General features: G+C 43.1%; 1 protein-coding gene across 4 annotated transcripts in view; it reads right to left on the reverse strand.

Annotated features, from left to right (window-relative positions):
* Window positions 1–26,652, reverse strand: part of ANTXR2 (ANTXR cell adhesion molecule 2) — a 362,866-nt gene that overhangs the window by 211,277 nt on the left and 124,937 nt on the right. For all 4 annotated transcript variants that reach the window (XM_040325040.1, XM_040325021.1, XM_040325013.1 and 1 more), the window contains exon 9: window positions 12,906–12,966. In XM_040325040.1, the coding sequence (XP_040180974.1) occupies window positions 12,906–12,966 (61 nt within the window). The remainder of the gene's footprint in view (window positions 1–12,905; window positions 12,967–26,652) is intronic.

Below are 26,652 nucleotides of genomic sequence, written 5' to 3' on the forward strand. Positions count from 1 at the left end.
ATTTTGTTTTAATTTTTTTTTTTGTTTCTAGTTATGTCACCATTTAAACTATTTTTTTTTTACATGTTTTTTGAAAATTTTTTTTTTTTTTTGGTGTTTCATTAGAGAATATTAAACCATGTTGGCACACCAAATGTCCCCCCCCCCCCCCAAGGAGTGTGTCCTTTGTAAATTACCCATTGTATATTTATTAAAGGTTTGCTGCCTAATAATCCCCACAGTATATCAAACAATAGACATGTTTTCAAATGAAAGCAAAAGGCCTTTTATTCAGGCAAATGTCATCACAAAAAAATAAAAAGAACGGCAGCACTAGAATAGATAGCAAACTATATGCAAACTTGCATTTCCAACATGGTGAAGGATAAACTTCCAAGCCTCAGTAGCCAAACACAAAAATATGAAGCAGCAGCACACAAACAAAGGAACCCAAACTGTGGTAGTACAAACACGATGTCCTTTATGTGGAAGGAAATGGAAGGCAGAAAATCAACGTTTCCTCCTCTTTCCAGCCTTCCCTCCAGGCAGCCTTCCAGCGGATCGAACACGGGGTCTTGCAGGTGGGGTTGATGTGGCAGCAGGAGGATGGTGTTCCGCAAGCCGGGCCGGGTCACATAGCCCAGTGTCTGGGGTCAGCAGGCCCCTCTGCATCCACCAAAGGACCTGGTTCATCAGGGCCTTTGCCAGTCTTCTCTGGTCCTCCTCCCCTTCATTTAAATCATGGGCCAATGAGGCACTGAAGGCCTCTGTGGGGTTGAGGGGGGCCCTCATGATGGCGCTTGCCTCCTGGATCATGCGGAGGCTTGCCTCCTCCACAGGCCTCAACTGCCTCCTTCGGCCTGATGGCCTCACCTGGGGGGGAGAAGACTGGCTGGTGGTGGTTCTCCTGGCCGGGTGGACCTGCTGCAGGCCACTGGGCCCAGCCTCCTCCTGGCTGCCACTGACCCCGGCCTCCTCCTGGCTGCCACTGACCCCGGCCTCCTCCTGGCTGCCACTGACCCCGGCCTCCTCCTGGCTGCCACTGACCCCGGCCTCCTCCTGGCTGACAGACACCTGAGGATCTGCCACCTCCTGGCTGATCTCTTCTTCCTGTGTGGAAAAAAAAAGAATTTTTTTACAATTTCGCTAAATAAAACCACACTCATTTTCATGTTTTTCGTTCAGTATTTTCTGTTCATTATTACTTGAATACACTCTACTTCTGACCCCTGCAGTTGTCATCCCTGACACCTATTTGTCTGTACACCTTTTTGTTTGCTTTTTTCCAGCTTGGTTTTATTTTTACAATATCTAATCATTAATCCACCAAGAATTATTTACGCCATAAATATAGAGGAAACTACTATACCTCCTCATCGAAGGGTGGCAGATCTGCATCTCTGTCAGCCAGGCCCTCTTCCTCCGACTCTGCAGGGCTGTGGTCATCTGGGGAAGGTCCGCTGGAAGGTAGCATGGAGGAAAGGTTGGAAGAAAGACTGGACATCGTTTTCCTGCCTTCCATTTCGTCCCGCAAAAAAGCCATCTGTTTATAATACCACAGTTTGGGTTCCTTTGCTTGTCTTGCTGCTGCTCCCGATTTTTTGATTTTATTAGCTTTGTATGCTCTCCTGTATGTGCTTCTGAGGTTGGCAAGTTTATCCTTCACCATGTTGGCAGTGCATCCTGGCACCCATGTTTGCATATAGTTTGCTAGCTCTTCTAGTGCTGCCGCTCGTACATCTTTATTACAATATAATGCGTGTTTTGAATTCCACAGGATGGGCGTGTCCTGATATTTTTGTAGTAAGGCCTCTATAGCTTCCTTGGTTTGTAGTTGGTCCATTTTACTTTTTGAAATATGATATTTTTTTTTGAGTCTAGATTCAAAAAACATAAACCAAAGAAAAATAAATATTCAAAAGGATCAGCGTTGACCTTGATATAATATGTGTCTTTAAATTTATTACCTATATCTAATTACAAACACAGTCTCTCTTGTTTAAACAATGATTGTCAGCTCGGCCGCATTGGTTGTACCAAACATTGATTTGCTAGATGCAGAGCCATTGTTAACATTGCAGTAAATATTTTTAATATTGAAAAATAAACAATGCTTACAAATGACAGTATTCATCTAGGCACTCTTTCCTGTGTAAATCTCATGCCCCTGACAATGGATGACATAAAAGACACTTCCTAATGACCTCTGTACAACCAACACTTGAACAATACTTTGCCTGATCTGAATACACCATTCAAAAACTTGTCAATGAGGTACAGCATTGTTCACATCTCTATTTTGTGAGGTGTCCAAAAGCATTTGGATACCAAAATAACATTGTGGTACCCCATAGACAGAATAGCTTAAAAAGGGTGCAACCAACAGCCCAAACCCCCATCCCATGTGTCTACATTTTCAAGGCCTCTGCTGATCACATTTTTAATTTCCTTACCTTCCTGTCTCTCGCTCCTCGTTTCTCACGCTCGCCTAATTACCGCGTAAGATGCGTAATCACGGCGTAAACCTTTTAAACACTCCGCGTATTTATGAAACCCCGCCCTCGTCACCTTTGCGAGGCCCCTAATCAATGAGTTTAGGAAATATGGCGTTAACTGTGTATGTTCTGGATGCGCTCGAAGATTCTCCGCGTAACGGACGTAAACACGTTGTTTGCATTCTCTACACTCCGCGTATGTATTAAACGCCGCCCTCTTCTCCGCCCATGGCGTAAGAATTCATCTTTTCCACGCCCATAATCTCTGTGGGAAAGGAAAGATGGCGATGTCACACGAGCGGGCACGATGCTCTCATGCCACAAGTGAAGGGACAGAGGCAGGGACGTCCCGATCAAGGAAAAGAAGATATAAAGCCACTAATATGCGGTTCCAGGAAATGGTGGAGTTAGTTTACATCATGCGAAAGAAGGACTATGATGGGGAATTAGGGCCATACAAGACCCCTAACCGCCGAAAGGCACATATTATGGACAAGGTGGCGAGGAGAATGCAGAGGATGTTTGGGATCACCAGGTCCAAGGAACAGCTGAGGAAACGATGGTCAGACTTAAAATTGAGGGAGCCACATCAGATGAAGAAAATACTTAAAATTCTGCGTAAAAGTAAGTAAATATATATTGGGGTTGGGGGGGGGGGGGGTGGTGATTGTCTGCAATAATGTGTTGCCATGTATATTTCACCATCTGCCTCCTTGGCCAGCTTGTAATTTTAAAGACATGTTGTTATTTATTTTTTAGAACATAAATAACTACATATTTACAAACAGTGTTCTTAGTAAACAACGTAACATCACATAGTTTATCAGAAAGGCTCGGTTATTACAGGAACAACACACCTGGACATGGCTCACTGGCCAAAAACTTTGTTTGTAAACATTGTGTAAAAGCTAGTTCTAGAAAAAAAAAGTATGAGAATGGGAAAGGCAAACAGGATTCATTCTAAAAACAGTGGTAATAAAGCAGATGTTTTCACATCTGCAATGCAGAGCACCTGTGTCTCCCCAAATCAAAAATGGGTTTTGGTAGGGTCTCCCAGAAATACAGTTTAGGGGGGACATCCATGTGTGTCACTTTGCTAAAAAGGGGCAGGATCAGAGCTTGCCATATAGAAGTAATTGCAAAATGTAGGTTTGGTGAAAGATAAAAGTAACTAAATGAAAGCATCTTCTAAGCAATGTGTGCGATTTATGCTCTCCAATATCTGTGTGCTGATGAGTCTACATTTTTTTTGGTTTATTTCAGGGGAAAGAAGTCGCCAGCATTTGGAGGAGGCAGAGAGGGCCAGACAAGGCCAAAATCTGCCATCTCAACATGTGGAGGAGGAGGAGGATGTGGAAGGAGAAGAGGATGTGGAAGGAGAGGAGAATGTGGAAGGAGAAGAGGATGTGGAAGGAGAGGAGGATGTGGAAGGAGAGGAGGATGTGGAAGGAGAGGAGGAAGGAAGAGAGGAGGAAGAAGTAATTTTGGACTTAGAAGTCATAGCAGATGAAGGGCAAGTGGCGGAAGAACAATTTGGCGAATTGAAAGAAGGTGGATTGATGGATGAAGGAGGAGTCCAAGATGATGGGGAAGTGGTGGAAGAAGGAGGAGTGATAGAAGATGATGGGGAGGTGGTGGAAGAAGGAGGAGTGATAGAAGATGTCGAAGAGGTGGAAAGGAGAAGCCCATCAGGTCAGTGTCACCCTAGCTTGATTCCAAAAAACATATGTAGATAGGCCTCATTGAAAAATAATATTGTAAATGCCATTTTTTTTTGTTGTTTTAGGGGAGGAGGATGGTGTGCCAATATTTTCACGTGCAAGTGCTGCTATAATTATTCAGCAGGTAATGGAGTGCAGCACTGAAATGCACAATATGCGTGAAAGGATGTTTCTCATGGAACAGAATGTAACAAATGTCCTTTTGGAATGCAGCACGGAAATGGACAATATGCGGCAAAGAATGATGGTGATCGAATCTAATTTTAAGAACATTATTGACATGATGGGCCGTGTCAAAGACTGAAACACCCCCCGCCCATCCCCCGCCCCCACAAACATTTTTACAGTTTGAATAATGAATACGCCAAAATTTGAATATACACACACAGTGTGCCAACATGTGCTATCTGCCATCACAGAATATCTAATGTCTGTGCTTTGTGGGTCCAACCCCCTCCTCCATCCTCAAGTAGTTGAGAGGAAGGGTTTGCTCCCACAAAACACAGACATTGATCACCCATGATGTCAGATAGCACATGTGGCCATTTGTCTGTTGAACCAATGACATTTGGCGAGTTTGCACTGAATGTGTGTATCTTCCAATTTTGGCGTGTTCCAGTGTGAAAGCACACCATGACTGACTGCTGTTGTGAGTTTTTATATTTTTTGAATTGGATTTTGTTACTTTTTGACCATGTTGAACATTTTGGGATACTATAAAGTTTAGACCATAAAGAATAAACAACGCCAAAAAATTTTTTAAATATATATATAGAATTATAAATCTCTCTAATCACTGAATTTAGTGAAGTAGAGATTTGACTTCAAATTCTCACCTAAAAATTTTCTTTTAGAAAAACACACCAAAAAAAAAAAAAATGGTTAAAAAATTATTGTTTTTTGTGCCTAAAAAATATGGCCAAAAAAAAAATTAAGGCGGTAAACACCCCACCAAATATAATCTATATATATATATATATGTAAACAATAAATCTAACTATATTTGATGAAAAAAAAAGTGAACTTGTTAATAAATGTATAATCTGCATAATATTTTTGGTTGAATTACCTGAAAAAAAAAAGAAAATTTTAAAAAAATTTTGAAGACTCCTAAGTACAAAAGCAGGGAGTAATGAAAAAAATATAAAATTATTTTTGGGGTCATGAACAAGCAAAAATTAAAAAAAATTGACCTCAACATTTACAAATGGAGTTGCTTCTTATTTCTAGACTCAATACCCTGTTTGTAGATGAGTGAATAATGTGCAAAATGTGGTTAGTTACTAAAAGTGGAGAAATCAATTATGCATTACAATTGAAGAAGTTAGTTAGAGAACCAGGAAGACAGAAAAAGAGAAAAAGCATTAATGACAAACAACTGTATAAAGTCCAATGGTCTAATTATTTATTATTTTTTAGAATATTCCTTTCTTTGGGGGCCGAATTAGAAAGAAATATGATCTGGCATAGCAATGGCCCCCCGACCCATGAAGTACTCAACATATTTGTCGCGTACCTCACGAGCTGATTGGGGGGCCAAGCCAGCGCGACCAGTGTCCAGCCCGGGAAGGGGATCTGAGGGTAGTCTTGCCTCAGAACCGATGTCGGGTAGGTACGTCTGGGAGTGCCTGCGTAAAAAGTTGTGCAAAATGCAGCAGGCAAATACAACGGTGTCCAATTTATATTCCGCCAGATGTATCGATGTCCTGAACAGGCGGAACCGGTTGGTGAGTATCCCAAAGGCATTCTCGACTACCCTCCGAGCCCTGGCCAACCGAAAATTAAACACACTCCTCTCTGAGGTGAGGGTCCTCTGGGGAAAAGGCCGCATGAGGTGAGGACCAAGCCCAAAAGCCTCGTCCGCTAGGAACACAAACGGAAGTCCTTCCACATTATCTTCATCTGGTGGCAATGCCAGACCACCAGCTTGGAGACGATCATAGAAATCAGTCCGTGCGAACACTCCCCCATCAGACATCCGGCCGTTCTTCCCCACGTCCACATATAGAAACTCATACTGTGCCGACACCACCGCCATCAACACAATACTATGATAACCCTTGTAATTATAATAGTACGACCCCGAGCGGGGTGGGGGCACAATGCGGACGTGTTTCCCATCTATTGCTCCACCGCAGTTTGGAAAATCACACCGCTGGGCAAATTGGGAAGCCACAGACTGCCATTCCTGTGGTGTGGAGGGTAGCTGTGGGGACAAACAAAATTAGAGATTTAGTACTTTGTAACAAATACATCCTACAAGCATCCTTGTGACAGTTCACAGTATTAAAATTGCATTAGAAAAATGTGCATGGAGAATTTGGGAAATGAAATATATAGGGCCACTTCATTAAGAGACTCCACAGCCCTCTGATGGGGACAATAAAAGTTTGAAGGGGGGGGGGGGGGGCACAAAAACCAAAAAGTCCTGTTAGAAAAAATGGCAAGGTGGGTTTGTCCCTAGGATAGCATGCTGGACAGGTTAATATTGGGTAAGGGACAAATATGCAGGTAGGCCAAGAATAAAACATGTAAAGCTGATATCAACATGCATAGGGAGAAAAGGTAACGTTAGTTAAACACACAGCATATCTGGGAAAATAAAAAGAAAGTTAGTTGGCCACATTATTAGAGCCAGGAAACTTACCTTAATATACTCCTCATGCATAACTTTGATGATGGCAGCACACGTGTCCGGTATGATGACCCCAAGCGCCTGCGGAGAGATGCCTGTCGAGAACTTGAGGTCCTGCAGGCTCCTCCCAGTCGCCAGGTACCGCAACGTGGCAATAAGCCTCTGCTCGGCCGTGATGGCTTGGCGCATCACAGTGTCCTGCCTCGTGATATAGGGGGACAGAAGATCCAGCAGACGGTTGAATACGGGGTCCGTCATGCGGAGAAAATTCCTAAAGTCATTAGGATTATTCTCCTGGAGTTCCCTAAGCAGAGGCATATGTGAGAACTGGTCACGCTGGCGCAACCAATTCTTGGTCCAGAAACGCCTCCGCCCCCTGTTTCTGGCCAAAGTACTGGACAAATGAACATATCCAGCAGCCATCCCATAAACAGCACCAACTCGCGAAAATTGACGCTGCTGCTCCATCATGGCTTCAAACCGGCCGGCTGGTCAGTCAAGAACACACTGAAACAGAAAGCACTCGCAAATCCAGCACTACCTGCGACAAACGCGCGACAAACAGATACGAGCGCACAGGATGCAACTGCTAAAGCAGAAACAACCTGCTTGCCTATAGCCGAATGACAACTACGTTACCGCAAGCACACGCACTGAACCCGTGAATACACGCTGTCAAAGCCTGGAGACCGAGAAGCGCGAATCAGCTCTAACCAAACCTTCACTAACACGAGCAAACACGTAACTAGCAAAAGAGGAACAGAGGGCGGCGCCATTAACTTTGGTCTTCCCCTTTATAGTGACGTCGTACGTAGTTTACGTGCACGCGTTCCGGTACGACGGGAATTTGGTCCGCTGGTGTGTACACGCCAGCGGAACAAAACACAAATCAGCCTTGTACGCCGGAAACTGTCGGGCAGACAGTTTCCAGCGCACAGATCCGGTCGTGAGTACAAGGCCTAAGTGTAGCAATAAGTTGCTAAATTCTGTACCTTCATTAAATGTAACCATATTGCTACACTTAGAGGCTCCTCTCTTCTTTTTTATACTCAGTTGTGACTTGATGCTACTCTTATATCAAGACATCACTTGTATATCAAGGCAAAATTTATTAAAACATTTTGCTTGTCTTGCAAAACGCTCTCAAGTTACTCTCAAACCAATGTTTTACTGTATCTCAAAAACAATTTATTAAGACCAACAGATTGTGCACTCACACGATATCGTGGGTCGAACCCACGGGGCCAGAATGGGAAGACTGGAGCTGTGTAGGATGTTGGGGCGCAGTGTGGAATGCACTCGTTGGAAGTGACAACCAAAGGAACGTGTTTCAGGCCTCGTACACATGGCCGAGTTTCTTGGCAAAAAACAGCAAGAAGCTTGATGGGTTTATTTTTTTTGCCGAGGAAACCGGTCGTGTGTACACTTTTCAACGAGGAAACCACAGAGGATCTCGTCGGGCCAAAAAGAAAGCATGTCTTCTTTTTCCTCGACGGCAATGGGAAAATTTGGCTCTCCGAGATCCTCAGCGGCTTCACAAGGAACTCGACGAGCAAAACGATGTGTTTCGCCCGTCGATTTCCTCGGACGTGTGTACGAGGCTTCAGAGAATGCACAGCAGTCCACGGTGAAGCCACATCACTCCTTTCTCACGCACTCTAAATTGGGTTAACACACGCACTTTGACCACGCGGTCTCTAAAAGAGAGGCGAAGGACTAATGGGGCTGGTTGAGCGGGCTAATCCTCTTACTCCCTTATAGGGAGTCCCTCTGCCCCGTTGGGCTTCAAAGCGGAGCAGGTAGGGCGGGCTGTGTGGGAGGACCCCCTCACACACCCGCCATTGCCACCCGGGGCATGGAGAAAGGTGGCAGATTGCCTCTGGGGGAGGCCTGCCTACTCCCAACTCCTGCAGTCCGGCTCCTCTCTCGAGTACACGCACAAAAATACACTTAAAAAAAAAAAAAAAAGAAAGGAGCGATGCGGCTTCACCACAAACTGTAAGCTTGAGAAAGGAGCAATGCGGTTTCATTATGAAGTACAGCACAAGCTCTGAAACGTGTTGCGCCACTTCCTTTGGTTGTCATTTCCAACGAGTGCATGCCACGCTGCGCTCCAACATCCTACACAGCTCCAGTCTTCCCATCCTGGCCGCGTAGGTTCGACCGCAGCCACTGGCTCAGCTGACGGGATGCTGGCAGAGTGGTGAGAGCAGGGCTGGACTGGGACAACAATTTGGCCCTGGACTTCATCCAGACCGGCCCACTTCAATTCAATAAAATGCTGCCCCCCACCTCCCCCCTACATCCATTATTGAATATCATGAGAGGGTGAGAGAGAGGGAAATGAGAGCGAGAGAGTGGGAGGGTTGAGGGAAGTGAGTGTAAGATAAAGAGAGTGAGTGTAAAAGAGAGGGGGTAAGTGTAGGACCCCTTTCACACTGAAGCGTTTTTTAGGCGCTTTTGGGCTAAAAATAGCGCCTGTAAAGCGACTGAAACATGCCTCCGCTGCAGTCCCAGTGTGAAAGCCTGAGTGCTTTCACACTGGGGTGCTGCCTGGGCATTAAAATAAGTCCTCCAAGCAGCATCTTTGGGGCAGTGGAGGAGCGGTGTACAAACTGCTCCTGCCCATTGAAATTAATGGCCACCGCAGCTGAAGCGCCTGCAAAGCACTTCGGCAGCAGCGATACATGGGCACATTTAACCTTGAATTTGGCTGCTAGTGGGGGTTAAAAGTGCCTGCTAGATGCCGATGCAGCTAAAACGACATTAAAGTGCTGCTAAAACTAGCAGTGTTTTACCTTCAATGCCCGCCCCAGTGTGAAAGCAGCCTAAGAGTCAGGGAGCTGAGAGACAGAAGAGGGAGCTGGGAGACAGAGGGGGGGAGCTGAGAGACAGAGGGGGGAGCTGAGAGACAGAGGGGGGGAGCTGAGAGACAGAGGGGGGGAGCTGAGAGACAGAGGGGGGGGGAGCTGAGAGACAGAGGGGGGGGGAGCTGAGAGACAGAGGGGGGGGAGCTGAGAGACAGAGGGGGGGGAGCTGAGAGACAGAGGGGGGGGGGAGCTGAGAGACAGAGGGGGGGAGCTGAGAGACAGAGGGGGGGTCTGAGAGATAGAGGGGGCTGAGAGACAGAGGAGGGGGCTAAAAGAGTGGGGGACTGAGAGACAGGGGGGGACTGAGAGACAGATGGGGGGGACTAAGAGACAGGGGGGTCTAAGAGAGTCTCTGTTTAAAAAAACGGCCCACTGAGCCATCGGCCCACCGGGAAACTCCCTGTAGTCCCTATGGCCAGTCCATCCCTGGGTGAGAGGGTAAACATGGGAAGAATTGGCACACATTTGTCTCATTATTTATCCAGCATAACCCTCCTACAACCCATCCTTTACTATAGTCTGCTATACATAGCGTTTAGTGTAGCCTGATCGACCTGAGCTACTGCTGCACCATTTTTTTTTACCCCAAAGCTGTAGTTTTGTTGCTAGTTGACAGTGAGAACATGCAATGTTAGCAGACCTGGAAAACCAGAGACTCCACTGACACTTAAACCTATAATGGTGATAACAGCACCTTTATTTTAATGATAAACACAAATAATTTTCCTGGCTATTTCAAGTCACTTTTTCCCACGGATGTGCAATGTAACCCATAACCCCAAGCCTGTGCAACAGATTTTACTGGCCTTTACTGCAACTAATATGCAAGCACTAAACCTCACTGCCATATTGTGATGTCATGAACACTGTATGGCATTCACCGCCACAGTGCAGGAATAAGACCCCATACACACTATTAGATTTTCTGCAGATTTTTGTCTTCAGATTTACCAAAACCATGTACAGTAGTGCAAGGGCCTGCCTGAATGCATACAAATGGAAACTCTTAAGCCCTTTACACAAGATCGGTTTGTCCGATGAAAACAGACCGATGGACTGTTTTCCTCAGACAAACCGATCGTGTGTTGCCCCTATCGGTTTTATTTCCATCAGTGAAAAAAATAGAACATGTTTTACATTTTTTTTATGGATAAAAAAAACAATAGAAAAAACGATCGTCTGTGTGGAAGTCCATCGGTCAAAAATCCACGCATGCTCAGAATCAAGTTGACGCATGCTCGGAAGCATTGAACTTCATTTTTTTCAGCACGTCGTAGTGTTTTACGTCACCGCGTTTTGGCGTGGTCGGATTTTTGACTGATGGTGTGTAGGCAAGACTGATGAAAGCCAGCTTCATCAGATATCCGACGAAAAAATCCTTCGGACTAGATTCCGTCAAATATCTAATTGTGTGTACGAGGCTTCAAGGTTTGACCTCATATTATATGGTTTTCATAGATCTGAAGACAAAAATCTGCATAAAATCGAATAGTGTGTATAGGGCTTTAGGCTCAGTTCACACCTATGTGTGCTTTGGTACTTTTTGCAGAAACGCCCTACAGTTCATTTAACATGGTTTCCTATGGGACACATTCACATCTATGCTTTTTTCAGCCATTGCGTCTTAGGAAAGTGTCAGGGACTTTTTTTTTAAAATGCAAAACTTGTTTTTTTGCTTTTTTGGTTCAATAGACTTCAATGGAGAAGCATCAAAACAGCATTTTGTGCATTTTTTTCCCACAATTTGCATTTTTTAATCTGCCCAACAAAAATTGGGCAAAAAAAAGCATAAAAAAGGCAAAACACAAATCGTGGCAAAAGTGGGTGTGCAAAAATGCAAATTGCACGGCAAAAAGCACTTCAGAAACTATCAAAAGCAAACTGCATAGGTGTGAACCAAGCCTAATGCCTCATATACACGGGTCGAATGTGTATGCCACCCTGTTCAACAAAATCCAGCTTCTGTCAGATGTGCATGCTGGAAAACCAGCGGCCGACTGACCCCCGATCAGCGCTCTCAGCGCTCTCAGCCAATGGCAGAGATCACTGATCGGAGTGTTATGGCAGGGGAGATCGGGGGAGATGGCTATACTAACTTAGCATAGTTGAGCTGACATTTAATCTTTGTTCAAAACTTAAACTGTAGTGGGTAACAGGCTTTACACTTTACTGCAGGCAAGCTACATAATGATATTTACTGCACCTGCATGGGGATATAGGTTACAGCTTAGCTATAGAGGATTACATTATATATGTTCATACATGTATAGGGCAGGCAGCATCATTCTCTGTGACAAAAAGCTGCTGTGTTCATTTACAGAACCTTGATGCCATCTTGCCAAAGCCCAGGACTGAAACATAATGTTTGAATATTGAACTTTGTATTTGTAACTAAACAAGCATTGTATATCCCTTACCAACTAACATACTGCTTATCATGTATTTTTACTATAAGCATGAATTTAGATTTTAAACCTGAAACCTAAGAGGGAAAGAAAAACACCATTTGACTTACTATATTCTTCCTTTAATATAGCTATAGGATAATAATAGACGGTAAATATTGATGCTACATTCCAATTTCGCTCAAGCAAGCTTTAGTAATTTGATGGTCTTCAGCTATGAAGGTGATGTAAAGAATGTTTATGGCCCACTGTAGGATGAACTGTGTACTTCACACCTTCCCAGCTGCTTTGCCTTTTTTAATACTCTTTTGATCATTTTTATATCTTGGATTGCATTGTGTTTCCTTTTATGAACACTAAACGCAGAAATGTTTCACTTTTTCTGTGTGACCTAGCACACTGATTACAGAGTTGTCAGCAGCTGAGCTGTCGATAAACTACGATAAACCTGGGGATGCTTCTGTGCTGAGAAATATTAAAACTGGTAACTGTGCTGTGCAGGAGAAATAAGAGTAGGCCAAAGTAATATCAAAAAATAAATAAATATGTAACATTTTGCATTGGATAACTTTAATGTAGTTATGCTCAATCACTTTTATTTATTTTTTCAGATCACCATCCCTTCCATAAAAATATCTGAGCATGAATATTTATTTGGCTGTAAGACAGAAAAGCGAGAGATGGGAAGTTTTACTTTATGTGGTGATAGCACAATATAGCATGGCGTAGTATAAGGCTAAAGGAAGTCAGTATACCTTACAGCTTATAAAAAGGTAAAAAAATAACATAAATGAGCTTACCACCAACACACACAGATGATGGCTCTACGGTCAAAATTTCTGAGCATGACTTCTTTAATATCTGCACAAAAGAAGAGTTCTTAATTAGAATTTAACTACTTCATTATTGGGCACTTAAACCCTCTTCCTGCCCAGACCAATTTTCAGCTTTCAGCGCTGATGCATTTTGAATGACAATTGCGCGGTCATACAACACTGTACCCAAATTATATTTTTATAATTTTTTTCCCACAAATAGAGCTTTCTTTTGGTGGTACTTGATCATCTCTGCGATTTAATTTTTTTTTGCGCTATAAACAAAAAATAAAAAAAAAATTGAAAAAAAAACACAATATTTTTTACTTTTTGTTATAATAATATCCCAATTAAAAAAAAAAAAAATTGTCCTCAGTTTAGGCCGATACGAGTTCTTTTACATATTTTTGTTAAAAAAAATCGCAATAAGCGTATAATGATTGGTTTGCGCAAAAGTTATAGCGCCTACAAAATAGGGGATAGATTTATTAGCGGGGCGCGCGGGGAATGCAAATAAAAGGATGTCTACCTGGCAGTTGAGAGCCGCGCTGTGGACGTCTTTCGTCTACAGCGCGGGTCTCAAGTGGTTAAGTGTTGCCGAAAGCTATACAACATGTAACAACCAAAACACAGTTTAAAAAAAAAAAATATCTGGAAAATAATTTATCTGCCAAATGATTTATAATTACAGCAACCAGTTCTGTGAGCCAGGTACCCCTGCCAGACAGCTTAATCAGTTCATAGAACTTCACTGAAGGAGCAAAACAGCTTGGTTAAGACTACAGGTAAAATATCCCCCATACCTGTTGATTGTATAATGAAGAACAGAGGTATACTGATGAGGTCATACTATTGCACAATCTGTCTCTACACATATGCACTCAGCAGAACTTCATAGGCTCCTTGTTTTGAGTGCTGCAATATACAGTAAGTGACTCTATTAAAGCGGAGTTCCACCGAAAAAAATAAAATAAAAGTCAGTAGCTACAAATACTGCAGCTGTTGACTTTTAATACATGGACACCTATCTATCCAGGGCGCCCACAATGTCTGCACTTGAAGCCGATCTGTCCCTCGGCTGGAGGCGCTGCCATCTTCAGTAAGGAAATCAGGAAGTGCATGCGTGAGTCGCGCTACACGATTTCACTGGTCCTTGCTGTCTTCTGGGACCTGTGTGCCTCCCAGAAGATATCGGGGGGACGAAGGAGGGGCCGGTGACGCAGATCACCGTGGATACTGTGGCTCTCTATGCCCAGAAGTGGGAGCAAATACCTGGATTACACAGGTATCTGCTCCCCCCTGAAAGTTGCCAAGTGTGACACCGGAGAGGGGGGAGGAATCCAAAAAGCGGAAGTTCAATTTTTGGGTGGAACTCCGCCTTAAACTGCATTCCCCTTGCATTCAAGATCAGTTGAGATCATTCAGAGATAATTAACAGATGCATTTCAGCTGACATTGACCTCTGTCTGACCTGTGTTTCATTTGTTTCTAATGCTAGTCATACACCAGTTGAAAAATCGTTCAAACCCATTTTCGAAAAATAAACACTTGGTTGTGAGAACAAATGATATTGCCATCATGTATTGACCGATGGACATAAATGAATCCCTTTCTTGTTTGTTTTCTGCTTCTGGGTAGGGATGAGCCAAACACCCCCCTGTCCGGTTCGCACCAGAACTTGCGAACACACCAAATGTTCGTGTGAACTTTAGAACCCTATTAAAGTCTATGGGACTCGAACATTTGAAATCCAAAGTGCCATTTTAAAGGCTAATATGCAAGTTATTGTCCTAAAAAAAGTCTGGGGACCGGGTCCTGCCCCAGGGGACATGTATCAATGCAATGGATTGTCGGCTCCCGGCAATTCAGAGAGGATTCATTCATTGAAAAAATAAAAAATAAAGCTTGGGGGTCCCCCCAAATTCAATTACCAGGCCCTTCAGGTCTGGTATGGATATTAAGGGAAACTCCACTCCAAATTTTTTTGAAAAATGGCGTGGAGTTTCCCCAAAAATCCACACCAGACCCCTTATCCGAGCACATTAACCTGGCCGGACGCTGAAAAGAAGTGGGGACAGAGTGCAGCCCCCCCCTCTCCTGAACCGTACCAGGCCACATGCCCTCAACATGGGGAGGATGTCCCCATGTTGATGGGGATAAGGGCCTCATCCCCACAACCCTTGCCCGGTGGGCCCCCAGATCCTGCCCCCCCCCCCCTATGTGAATTGGTAATGGGGTACATTGTACCCATACCATTTCACAAAGGAAATGTAAATAGTTGTAAAAAACACACACACACACACACCGTAGAAAAAAGTCATTTATTAATAAAATAAAAATAAAAAAATCCAGCGATGGTAATCCACTCGTTCCCGGCTCCCTGCTCCAACGTTGTCTGTATCCAGCGACGGGTGATCTCCTCTCCGGTCCAGCGATGAGAAGATCTTCCGGGATTTAACCTACTTGGCGGTATGATTCTGTCTGGAATTACGTACCAAAAGTGGTACAATTATTTTGCAAGGAAATTTGGCGTTTTATACTGTAGGCCTGTAATTTTTAGGAATAACTCACTTAAATCTGACCAAACAAGAGTCTTGTAGGCATCCCGGGTATGATTTAAAAAAAAAAAAAAAATTATAAATTATAATATAATAAATAATTATAAATAATTATAACAAATAATAATATAATTATAATAAAAATTATTCAATAATGTAATCAACTCAAAATCACAGAAATTCACTGGGCAGACCACTAGGGACAAGGGGGGTGTGTATTTTTTACATACAGTACTGTAATCTATAAGATTACAGTATACTGTATGTAATGTGTTTGTTTACTTTTTTGAATTTGGCGCCATTCTCTGCCCCCGTGCGTCATAACGTTGCAGGGAACAGAGATCGGCGGCACACGGGGACACTGTGAATCGAGCGAGGATCCAGGGACAAGGTGAGTAACTTGTCTGTGGATCCAGCGAGAAGGTAAGCCGCTGCACGCCGCTGCACACTCTGCACATCCACCCCGAGCATGACTCGGGGATACCGATAATAGCATAAAAAATCCACCCCGAGTCACGCTCGGGTTTACCGCCAGGGAGGTTAAAGCGCAGCATCGTCTGCCTCCTCTCTCCGCCGGACACAGCCCGGCGAATGACGCGCCTGAAGCTGTGACATTTCTTTTATTGGTGAGGCGGGGCCACCCATCACGTGATCCCGTCCCCCTCTGACGCACCCTCTGCTACGTCACGTGACCCTGCCCCCTCTGACGCAAGGGGGAAGCCAGTGACGTAGCAGAGGGTGCTTCAGATTCTGCCTTCCTTCTTTTGCATATCCATCATATCTGGTGAGATGACTGGGTTTTAATCCCTTGGGAATACGTGATTTGAAGGAGGAAAGTGATTACCAGCACCACGCCAGCCTTCTCTATTATCCTCAGAGGGGAACACTGCTTGCATGGCTTACAGTGCCATCTTTGGGAGTTTTATACCTTACCTTTTTTATATATTATTAAGCATTTTAAACGGAGAGCACTATATTCTGCCTTTCTTCTTTTGGATAAACATCATATCTGGTGAGATGTTTAGGGTTTTAATCCCATGGGAATATGGGGAACACTGCTAATTTTATTCAGATATGAGGTAATAAGCCTGTGAGACTGGTGGAGGAAAGCACAAGCAATTTGGATTTTTGCACCACTGATGTATTGATTTTTTGAATTCACTTCAATCAGTCACAGATACTATATATAAACTTTCAGTAATATATGTTTATTGATTACCAATTTTAGTTACACTTTTATTATTATTGATGTTTTTTTTTTTTTATAGCGCAGCACTGTCATTGATTATTTTCACCTTTTAAGTGAAATAAAAATAATTGTTAGTGATAGCAGCTATTATTAATTATTCAAAATTTGCTTACACCACTTTATTTCACGAGATTACGCAGATTGATATTCACTTTATACATACTACCACTGAGCTTGAGTCCACCCTGTTTTTCTCCAGATATTTAGAAGTGATTAGTTACTATGGAGTGGCAGAAAGCTTGGGGAAGGGGTGTGACCTTAACACACTCCCAAAATCAGTGTTACCTCATTAGTATAGTCTCAGTGTCAAGCTTCCAGAACAATCTAGTAAAATATCTACACAATGGGGTTGATTTACTAAAGGCAAATAGCAGTTGCTCAAGAGCTTATTAATGAGGTGAAGCTGGACTTTGCAAAGAATATCCAATCACATGCAAGGAAAAAAAAGAAAAGCATTGTTGCTTGCATATGATTGGATGATGGAAGTCAGCGGAGCTACCCCTCATTTACTAAGCACTGGAGCAACTGCACGTGCAAAGTGCTCAGTCTATTAGCCTTTAGTAAATCAACCCCAATGTGCAGCAATTTCTAGATGCATGTATTTTATTCTATATGTCAGTTTACCCTGTTTACCTTCTGCACAGATCCACTTACTAACTTACAGTAGGTGCTGCTGATTGTGTTTCAATCTCGCCTCTGCTAGTGGCGAGATTGACCACCCACGGTCCCCGTCGTGGGAGCCAGCGCCGAGCTATGTCGCTCCTTCCGCTCGCCGCCCCCAATGGATTCCTATGGATGTGCGGCATCTCCTAGAGGCACCGAGCTCGAGAAACACAGCCTCCAGCGGCGATATCCAGCGTGATCCCATCGCGCTGGATGTAAAAAAGCAATAATGCAAAAAGGATAAATTATAAAATATCCAAACAATTATTTTTCTTTCATATATGAAAGAAATAGGTAGCAACTGTATAGTAACACATCCGTAAACATTTTCTTTTCCTTAGGCATCCATTACACTACCATTCTGATGCCCCCACTGTATTCCAGCAGCAAGAATAAGCACATGTTTACAGCTCGAATGACTGGGGCATGCCAATAGCAATGGCCCCTCAGCCCATATAAGCTAATGGCAGTCTGACGGTGGCCACCACTGTTCGCATGTAGCCACACGCAAAGTGGTTACTTGTGGTTAGGGATGGATGTCTGAGCCTGTGGACGCAGTCAGCTTTGTCCAGGCTCAGGCACCTTGGAGTTGCAAAAGGAAATCCCTCTTTTTTTTTTAACAAGTCAACCCATAACCTTGCACTTCAAGTAGCAGTTAAGCACTACCAATGTGTAGCACTTCAAAGGAGGAAATGGATACTATTTTACAAATATGGCTGCCCCCATAAACATATATAAATACAAATTATACCTAAAAGCTAGGCTTTTTAAAAAGTTAGCATACATTGATATATTTAGGTAAAAAAATCATTTAGAAGACCAAGCATTTCCATGAATGTGATTTATAATATCTACACCAATGGGGTTGATGGTAAGGTCCCCTATTTATACGATAACACAAAACCGGATAGCCTTATTATTATCTCTCGATTTCATAATGCAACTTTTTCCAAAAACAAGTTTAACACAAGTCCATAGCCCTATGTAAATACAGTAACATTTTTCCAAGTGGATGTGAAGCGATGTAAAATATATGTATCCTGACAATAAAAGAGATAAACGGTTTGCAGATGAAGCAAGCAACTAAATATCTTCCTGTATGTGCTAAGTGCTACTAAAACTCAGCTGAAAAAAAAATGTTGCCATAAAAATGAAACACGTTTCTGTTTTATTTGAGCTCTTTATCGGGGTCTACGAGAATGGTGATGCATTACTGCATGCTGGGAAACTGGCTGCCACCGCAGGGAATGAACACAAACCAGCTACAGAATGAAGAATGTACTTCCATTCTGGTGATATGTCAGGAGTGCCAGAAACCCATTGATTATGTGCCATTATTATAGATGCTTATTACACATTCATCTAGAAAGAGTGTACAGTAATATCTGTTGAATAATGTAATAATTGAACAGGGCATTAAATAACCCTAACTGTCCTCATAAGGAAGATTGCTGCTAAATTTCACTATCACCGTTCCCTGTAAAGATACCAAGCTCACTCACAGCCCTTATCTCAGCACACTTTAGGGACTTGTAGGCTCAAGTACTGCCATATTGTTGCTAATATAATCTGATAGCTAAAAATGAAAAGTGATCATGACGTACTTCATGAGATAGTGTGCTAATTACAAAATCTTACAGTTAGCAAATTTATTCAGAGGTAAAAAACTTTTTATGACGATGATGTGATTGGAACTATAGGCTTGCATCACAGGAGACGTGGGTCCTGTTACCACCAAGGATGCAAGCGTTTACATGTTTCTTTTTGTGTTTGCACATGACTCCTTGAGTGCTTATGGTTCCTGAAGTTAGTACCTGCTATTACCTGTTCTTTCTGATCTGTTATGCTAATGTTCATTATGTTGCAAATTAACGAGCGTTTATGTTAAAGAGAAGGTGAAACCCTCTGCAAAAAAAAAAAAAAAAACACCCTGCAAGACAAAGGCATAATGAGCTAGTATGCATAGCATACTAGCTCATTATCAATGAATTACCTGAGATCAAAGCCCCCGCAGCAGTATTCGTTCCCCTCCTCCATCACCGCCATCTCTCCCAGAGTGACTTCTGGGTATCGCAGCTCTGGCGATGTGATTTACCGCCAGTCGCGGCACATCCTCCTTTAGAAACGGCACAATGCCATTTCTAAGTGCTCCTGTGCCGTTGTCTGCGGCGCATGCGCCATAGACATGGGCGCAAGTCTCTAGTGCAAATATCTAAACCGTGTAGGTTTAGGAGATATTCCTTGCACCTACAGGTAAGCCTTAGGCCTCGTACACACGACAGAGTTTCTCGGCAGAATTCAGCGAGAAACTTGGTCAGAGCCGGATTGTGCCGAGAAACTCTGTCGTCTGTACACTTTCGGCCCGATGGAGCCGCCGAGGAACTCGTCGAGAAAATAGAGAACATGTTCTCTATTTTCTCGTTGTTCTATGGGAGAACTCGGCCCGCCGAGCTCCTCGGCAGCTTCAGGGCTGAACTCGCCAAGGAACTCGACGTGTTTGGCACGTCGAGTTCCTCGGCCGTGTGTACGAGGCCTCAATCTAGGCTTAACTGTAGGTAAAAGTGGTCTGTAAGGGTTTACAACCACTTTAAGGCAGTGCATTCAATTTTAATGGGCTGCCAATGCCCTAGATCATAGAAAAGAATGCACCTGCACCTTTTTTTCTTCCCATATCCTGACTATAGGGCTGTCTAGCACTTGACTCAGGTTTTGTTTTGCATAGGCCTGTTGAACATTGATTGTTTAACCACTTCAATATAGGGCATTTTCACCCCCTTCCTGCCCAGGCCAATTTTCAGCTTTCAGCGCTGTAACATTTTGAATGACAATTGTGTGGTCGCGCGACGTTGTACCCAAACAACATTTTTTGCATTTTTTTCCCCCTGAAAATAGAGCTTTCTTTTAGTTATATTTGATTACCTCTGTTGTTTAAAATTTTTGTGCTATAAACAAAAAAAGACCCACAATTTTGAAAAAAAAACACAATATTTTTTACTTTTTGCTATAATAAAGATTCCAATGTATTATTTGTTTTCAATAATTTTTGCTTAGTTTAGGCCGATATGTATTCTTCTACATATTAAATGGTAAAAAAAAAAAAAATCGCAATTAGCATATGGATTGGATTGCACAAAAGTTATAGCGTCTACAAAATAGGTTATTGATTTATGGCATTTTTATTACTTAATTTTTTTTAACTAGCTATGGCAGTGATCTGCGATATTTATTGGGAGTGCCACATTGCGTCAGACACATCGGACACTTTTGACACATTTTTGGGACCATTGGCATTTATACAGCGATCAGTGTGCTATAAAAATGCACTGATTGTAGTGTAAATGTCATTGGCAGGGAAGTGGTTAACACTAAGGGGCGATAAAGGGGTTAAATGTGTTACCTAGGGAGTGATTCTAACTGTGGGGGGAGGGGACTGACTAGGGAAAGAGACTGATCGGCATTCCTATACACTAAGAACACACAGATCAGTCTCCTCTCCCCTGACATGACGTGGATCTGTGTGTTTACAGATCCACCTTAGCACAATTTACTTCCCCGGTGCCAAAAAGGTTGTGAGCGCTGGCCTATAGAATGCTTATCAGCAGTTAGGATCTATAGGTTATATAGACTTAAATGGCTAAATACATATAAATGCTCAGTAATGATGAGCTCAGGCGTGTTCAGATCGTACCCGTCAGGAAGCTGTCACTTCACACCACCTTCCATAGGCAGCGTGTGTATGTGCAGCTGCGGACCGGGAAATGCCTCACTGTCCATGATTGGTGGTGTGCAGTGACCTGGCGGGCATGATCCGAACATGCCTGAGCCCATCATTAATGCTCAGTAAAGCATTTGCTTTGTACTAAGGAGAATAGTGCACACCGCCTCTGATGGGTTTTGTGCTTCAAAGACAGCTCTCTGTGCTCACCTGTCTGCAGTAGTACTGAATAAGTGTTTGTGTGTGAAATATAAAAAAAAGTGTAAAATTATTAGTTCTAACTATGTTGCTACGCTGTTGTAGCAGCTTGAAGGAAATCAGAACAGGAAGTTGGGATACCACACAGGGTTGCTGCCTTGCCATATCAGTGAAAAGGGAAGTTACTTTGTGTGAAGTGCGCGGTTAAAAAAAAATCATCATACTTTAAAGAAATGACAACTTCATTTAAAGTGTAATTGCACTTAGTCTTTTTAACCTACCATAAAAATTCCTTTCTTGAAATTAGGGCTGCACCGATATCAATACTAGTAAAGGTATCAGTGCCGAAACCAAGCATTTGCATGATTTCTTGTCCTCATGCAAATGCTCTGATGCTTGACTCGATACTTGGACAGTCAGGAACGATTGGTGCAGCCGTGAGGGGAGTTACAATCACCAATCTCCCTGCGTGGCTTTTAATAAAGCATCTGACAGCTGCTTCTCCTCCTCTCCCTTCTGCGGCTTTCAACTGCTTTATTGAAAGCCATGTAGAGAGATCGATGATTGCTCCTCAGTGTGCTCCCCCCCCCCCCCCCCCCCCACGGTGTCCCCCCTGTGTCCTTCTCCGTGCACTCCTATGTGTTCTTATCCGGTCCCCCTCTGTCCTCCCCCCCCCCCGTCCCAGATGGAGAGTGGAGGAAGGAGCCAGTATATATGTAATTTACCGGGTCCTTCCTTTTCTGTAATGCACAGAGTCAGTGATCACTGACTGTGTCCATTCATAAGTTAGCATCGTAAACTGTGTTTACGATGTTTCCGTTTATGAATAAAGAGGAGCCTCTGTCTCCTGTCCATTTATCTCCAGCGTAGCTGAGGCTGCTGAGAAAAAGAATGGGGAATCTCTGTCCTCAGTCCCTTTCCCTGTTTCAAAGGGGAGATGTCAAGAAAGCATTGTTAAAAAATAAAGAAATAACAAAAAAAATATAAATTGTAAAAAATTCAATTGTAAAAAAAAAAAAAGAATAGGAAAACTACTGACACCGTCCACGCCTCAGTGCCCATCAGTGCCACCTATCAGTGCCCATCGGTGCTGCATATTAGTGCTACTGTCACATGACATTAAAAAAGTATCAGTAATCGGTATTGGCGAGTACTTCAAAAAAGTATTGGTACTTGTACTCAGTCTTAAAAGAGTGGTATCAGTCTAGCTCTACTTGATATACATTAGGGGCCACAAGAAAAAGTATTCAGGTACATTGAATTATGCTACTGCTTTTAGGAGATTGGCACTGTCCCTCATAACCTGGGCTTTAACAGCCAAACCAGTAAAGCCATTGACCAGAAAGTAGGATGTTAAACTGGTCCTTGGGGCAGAGGATTTGGTTGATCCAAAAGTTTGTAGCCTCTGGGTGCAACTATCTGGACCTAAAAGTCTGAATTGTCCTGGAACAAGACAGACACAAGGCCAACAGACGTCCCCCCCCCCCCCCGCTCTGATGAATGGGAATACCCTCCCATTAAAAGGAGAGCTTGTTTGACACTCTGGACATCAAGTAAACCTGTTAATACAATTGAGTAGGACCACAGGCATGAGCTACAGCTGTTGGAGGACATAAGGTTCTGTGAAGATGGATCCTAAATGTGCGAAGATAAGTCTGAGGCATATCCTTGTAACAAATATTTAAAGTCTGGTAGAACAACATAATGGCGGGTTAGAGGGCAGGGCCAGCAAGGAAAATAAGGCCTTACAAAGGGCTTCTAGCATTTTATCCACAGCGTTTATAAACATTAGGGTGTCTTTACAGGGACAGTCAAAATCTTGTTAAGACATGAATGGTTTCTATAGAGAGGGCCTGCTTTTTAGAGGGGTCAGGTGCCCTAGATGGTACACTGCAAGTCCAAAAGAACTGTTAGTAAATCATACTGCCAAGGCCCACAGGATATCTACCTTTGTTCTTATGATCTGCCGTACTAAATATACAAATGAGGCATTCCCACAAGGGGTACCCACGCAAACAATTCAGGATCAGGAAGGGTTAATGCTGTCTGTGATCCAGCACTAAGTAGGAGGTGTCCAGAAACTTGTGGAGAGCCAGTTAAAACTAAGGAAGAGATACAGTGCATGTAGAGGTTGGGGTTACAACCTGAGAATGTGTTGCAGGCCATAGACTGCAAATTTGCATCCCATCAACACAAACAGTGCTGACAGGGGAATCCCTCCTTCTGAGCCATTGTGAAAACATTGCGATTTATGCTAGTCGCTATAGTAGCTGCTAGTGATAATCACAAGCAAAATCTGGCAGGTTGGTCGTACCCAAGTTGATTGATCAACTTGGTACATTCAGCCTGCCCATACATGGTTCAAATCATGGTTCAGTTCCTGCTAAGGTTTGAAACATCCATGGTCAGCCTTACTTGGCATCAATGACAAATATAAATTGCTCTGCGGTACCAAAATTAGTGTGTTTCACAAAGCATATGCAACAAATGTAGAAAAGTTTACTCAAAAGGGTGCTGGTTGCTAAAAAGGCAAGGACAAGCCCTTTTACTCAAAAAAGGTAGTCTGGATTGGCAGCAAGTAGCCAATGAAAAATATCAGGTGCATGCCATACAGACTATGTCCCTCCCGTGGGCATACCCAGTGTCATCTTAAGAGCATTATAGGCCCCCGGGCAATACAGTGCACTGGGGCCCTGTCTACGCACGAGAATTTACTGACAAAAATCATAACATTTACTGGCAGAACCACATTTTTTACTGCCAGTGCAAAAAAAGTACCTAAAATTACAGTTTTCAATGTTTAAACTATAAACATATACAGTAGCTAGTGCTATTAGCAATGTGTTTAAGTTAAACAAAAGTAAAAAAATAAATAAATGTCTTCATTGACATGAAGGTCAGGTTACTATAACCCAGCCAAGCACAGAGTTTCCTCTTACATCAGAGTCTGCAGGATTCCCCCTTACAGTGAAAGGGAACTCTTATGTAAAGGGGAACGCTGCAGATCATGATCTAAGGAGGGAACTCTGATGTGGAGGGGGGCTCTGGTGACCAGCGACCACCTTATATCAGAGTCCACTGCTTTCTCTTTCCCACTTACATCAGGGTCCGCACACTGAGTTCCCCCTTGCATTGTAAGGGCGAATCCTGCAGACTCTGATGTAAAGGGGAACTCTGATGTGGGGGGCACTCTGGTGACCAGAGACCCCCTTACATTTTTGCATTCACTCCCCCCTTACATCAGCAACCCCCCGCACTCGTGGAGGACCGGATCTTCTCTGTGATTTCCGCAAACTGGGCATGGGCAGTTCTAACCCGTCACTCTCCACTCTACTGGAGTTGCTGGGCAGCCGGTGGGGCCCCCCAGGCAAGCGGGGCCCCCGGGCAACTGCCCAGCGTGCCCAATGGAAAAGATGGCCCTGGGCATACCCCCTAGGGGGTCTATAGGCACAGGCTTCCACCAGCAGATGCAGCATGGTCTTGGATCTGCAATGCACTCTGTGGCTAACTCACGTTACACCAAGGTTGTCAAGGAGATCAAGGCATGCAGTGTTTAGTTCTCAAGGACACATTACACGCTGACCCCATATTCTCCCAGCTACAGTAGGTCCAGGTATGAAAAAAGGCTATGCCAAGTATTTGCTAATCTAAAAAGCTTGTACTACCTCACTGGAATTACTGCACAACATAAATCACTAATTATAATCTAGTAATAATGACCATTGATATAAGTCATTAGTAGCCTTTTTCTAATATTGAGCACCAATATAAAACATTAAACATTTTTCATGACCTGTGATGGGACTTTCTACCAATTTTTTCAAGACTTGTATTTGTTACTGTGCCAAAGACAGTGAGAAGTGTGGGAACTACTGAAACTGAGAGTATGAATAAGCATTCCATTCAACATCAACAAATGAACATGTACCTTTTTGGTTCGCTGGTAAATTTTTCAAAAGCTCGGCACTGCACAAAGCTAAAAATGACTTGCATAAAATAATAAGTTAACTACCCCAGGGTCTCTTTAATCAGTGTAGCTTGTTCATTGATATCCCACTGTGTGATGCACTGAATCCCTGTGTGGTAGCTAACATAATATAGTATGTTTTAAATATAAAATTTGTAACTTTACTGCCACACAAGTAATGTTGCTCCAACAGCAAAACATGTCTCAGAGGTGAAGAGCTTAAAAAGGAAATAAAACAGACCACAACTGAATTTATTGTAACCCTCGGGCAGGAAATACATCTAAGCTTTTAGCAAAATACATCTCACTGCATCAAATAAAGATAATTGACAGGTGATATAGACAGCGAACGAGAATAATGTGCAACAGTAAAATACATGTTGTTTCTCAAAGAAAACATGAAAAATAATGTTTTCTCCAATCGTCTTCTAACATAGCTGATAAACATAAACTACATACAAAAGTCTGCATTACTACATTGGATTTCTAAGATTAAAAGACAATGGGCTAGATTCAAGTAGCCCGCCGTAAGTTTGTGCCGGCGAAGCGTATGTTATTTACGCTACGCCGCCGCAACTTACACGGGCAAGTGCAGTATTCACAAAGCACTTGCTCCGTAAGTTGCGGCGGCGTAGCGTAAATCAGCCGGCGTAAGCACGCCGAATTCAAATTTGCTAGAGGTGGGCGTGTTTTATGTAAATAAAACATGACCCCACGTAAATGACGTTTTTAACCAACGACGCATGCGCCGTTCGTGAAAGAATCCCAGTACGCATGCTCGAAATTCCGCCGCAAATCGTCAATGCTTTCGACGTGGACATAATTTACGCAAAGCCCTATTCGCAAACGACTTGCGCAAACGACCAAAACATGTTAAATTTTGACGCGGGAACGACGGCCATACTTAACATTGCGTACGCCTCCTATTAGCAGGAGTAACCTTACGCCGAAAAAGACTAACGTAAACAAAGTAAAAAAATAGCGCCGGGCGTACGTACATTTGTAAATCGGCGTATCTAGGTCATTTGCATACTCTACGCCGAAAACTACGGAAGCGCCACCTAGCGGCCAGCGTAAATATGCAACAAATCAAAGACCTATAAATAGGTGAGAGCACAAGTTCTATGAATTCATAGATAGCATAGACAGACAACTCATGTTAAGCATTATATGCTTTCATGTGCTGCCAGCCAAACATCTGCATATTGAACATGTGCCATAACAGCACCTTATGCACCATGATTTACTAAGGTAAACCACTAACAAAGATTATAACAACTAGTTATAACAAACAAAGATGTTAGTAAGTCATATTTGATTATTTCAAGTGTGACTCTGGAAGACCATGCCAATCATATATATAGTTATATACATCTAATTTT

Source organism: Rana temporaria, chromosome 1 (assembly GCF_905171775.1).
Source record: "Rana temporaria chromosome 1, aRanTem1.1, whole genome shotgun sequence".
NCBI lineage: Eukaryota > Metazoa > Chordata > Amphibia > Anura > Ranidae > Rana > Rana temporaria.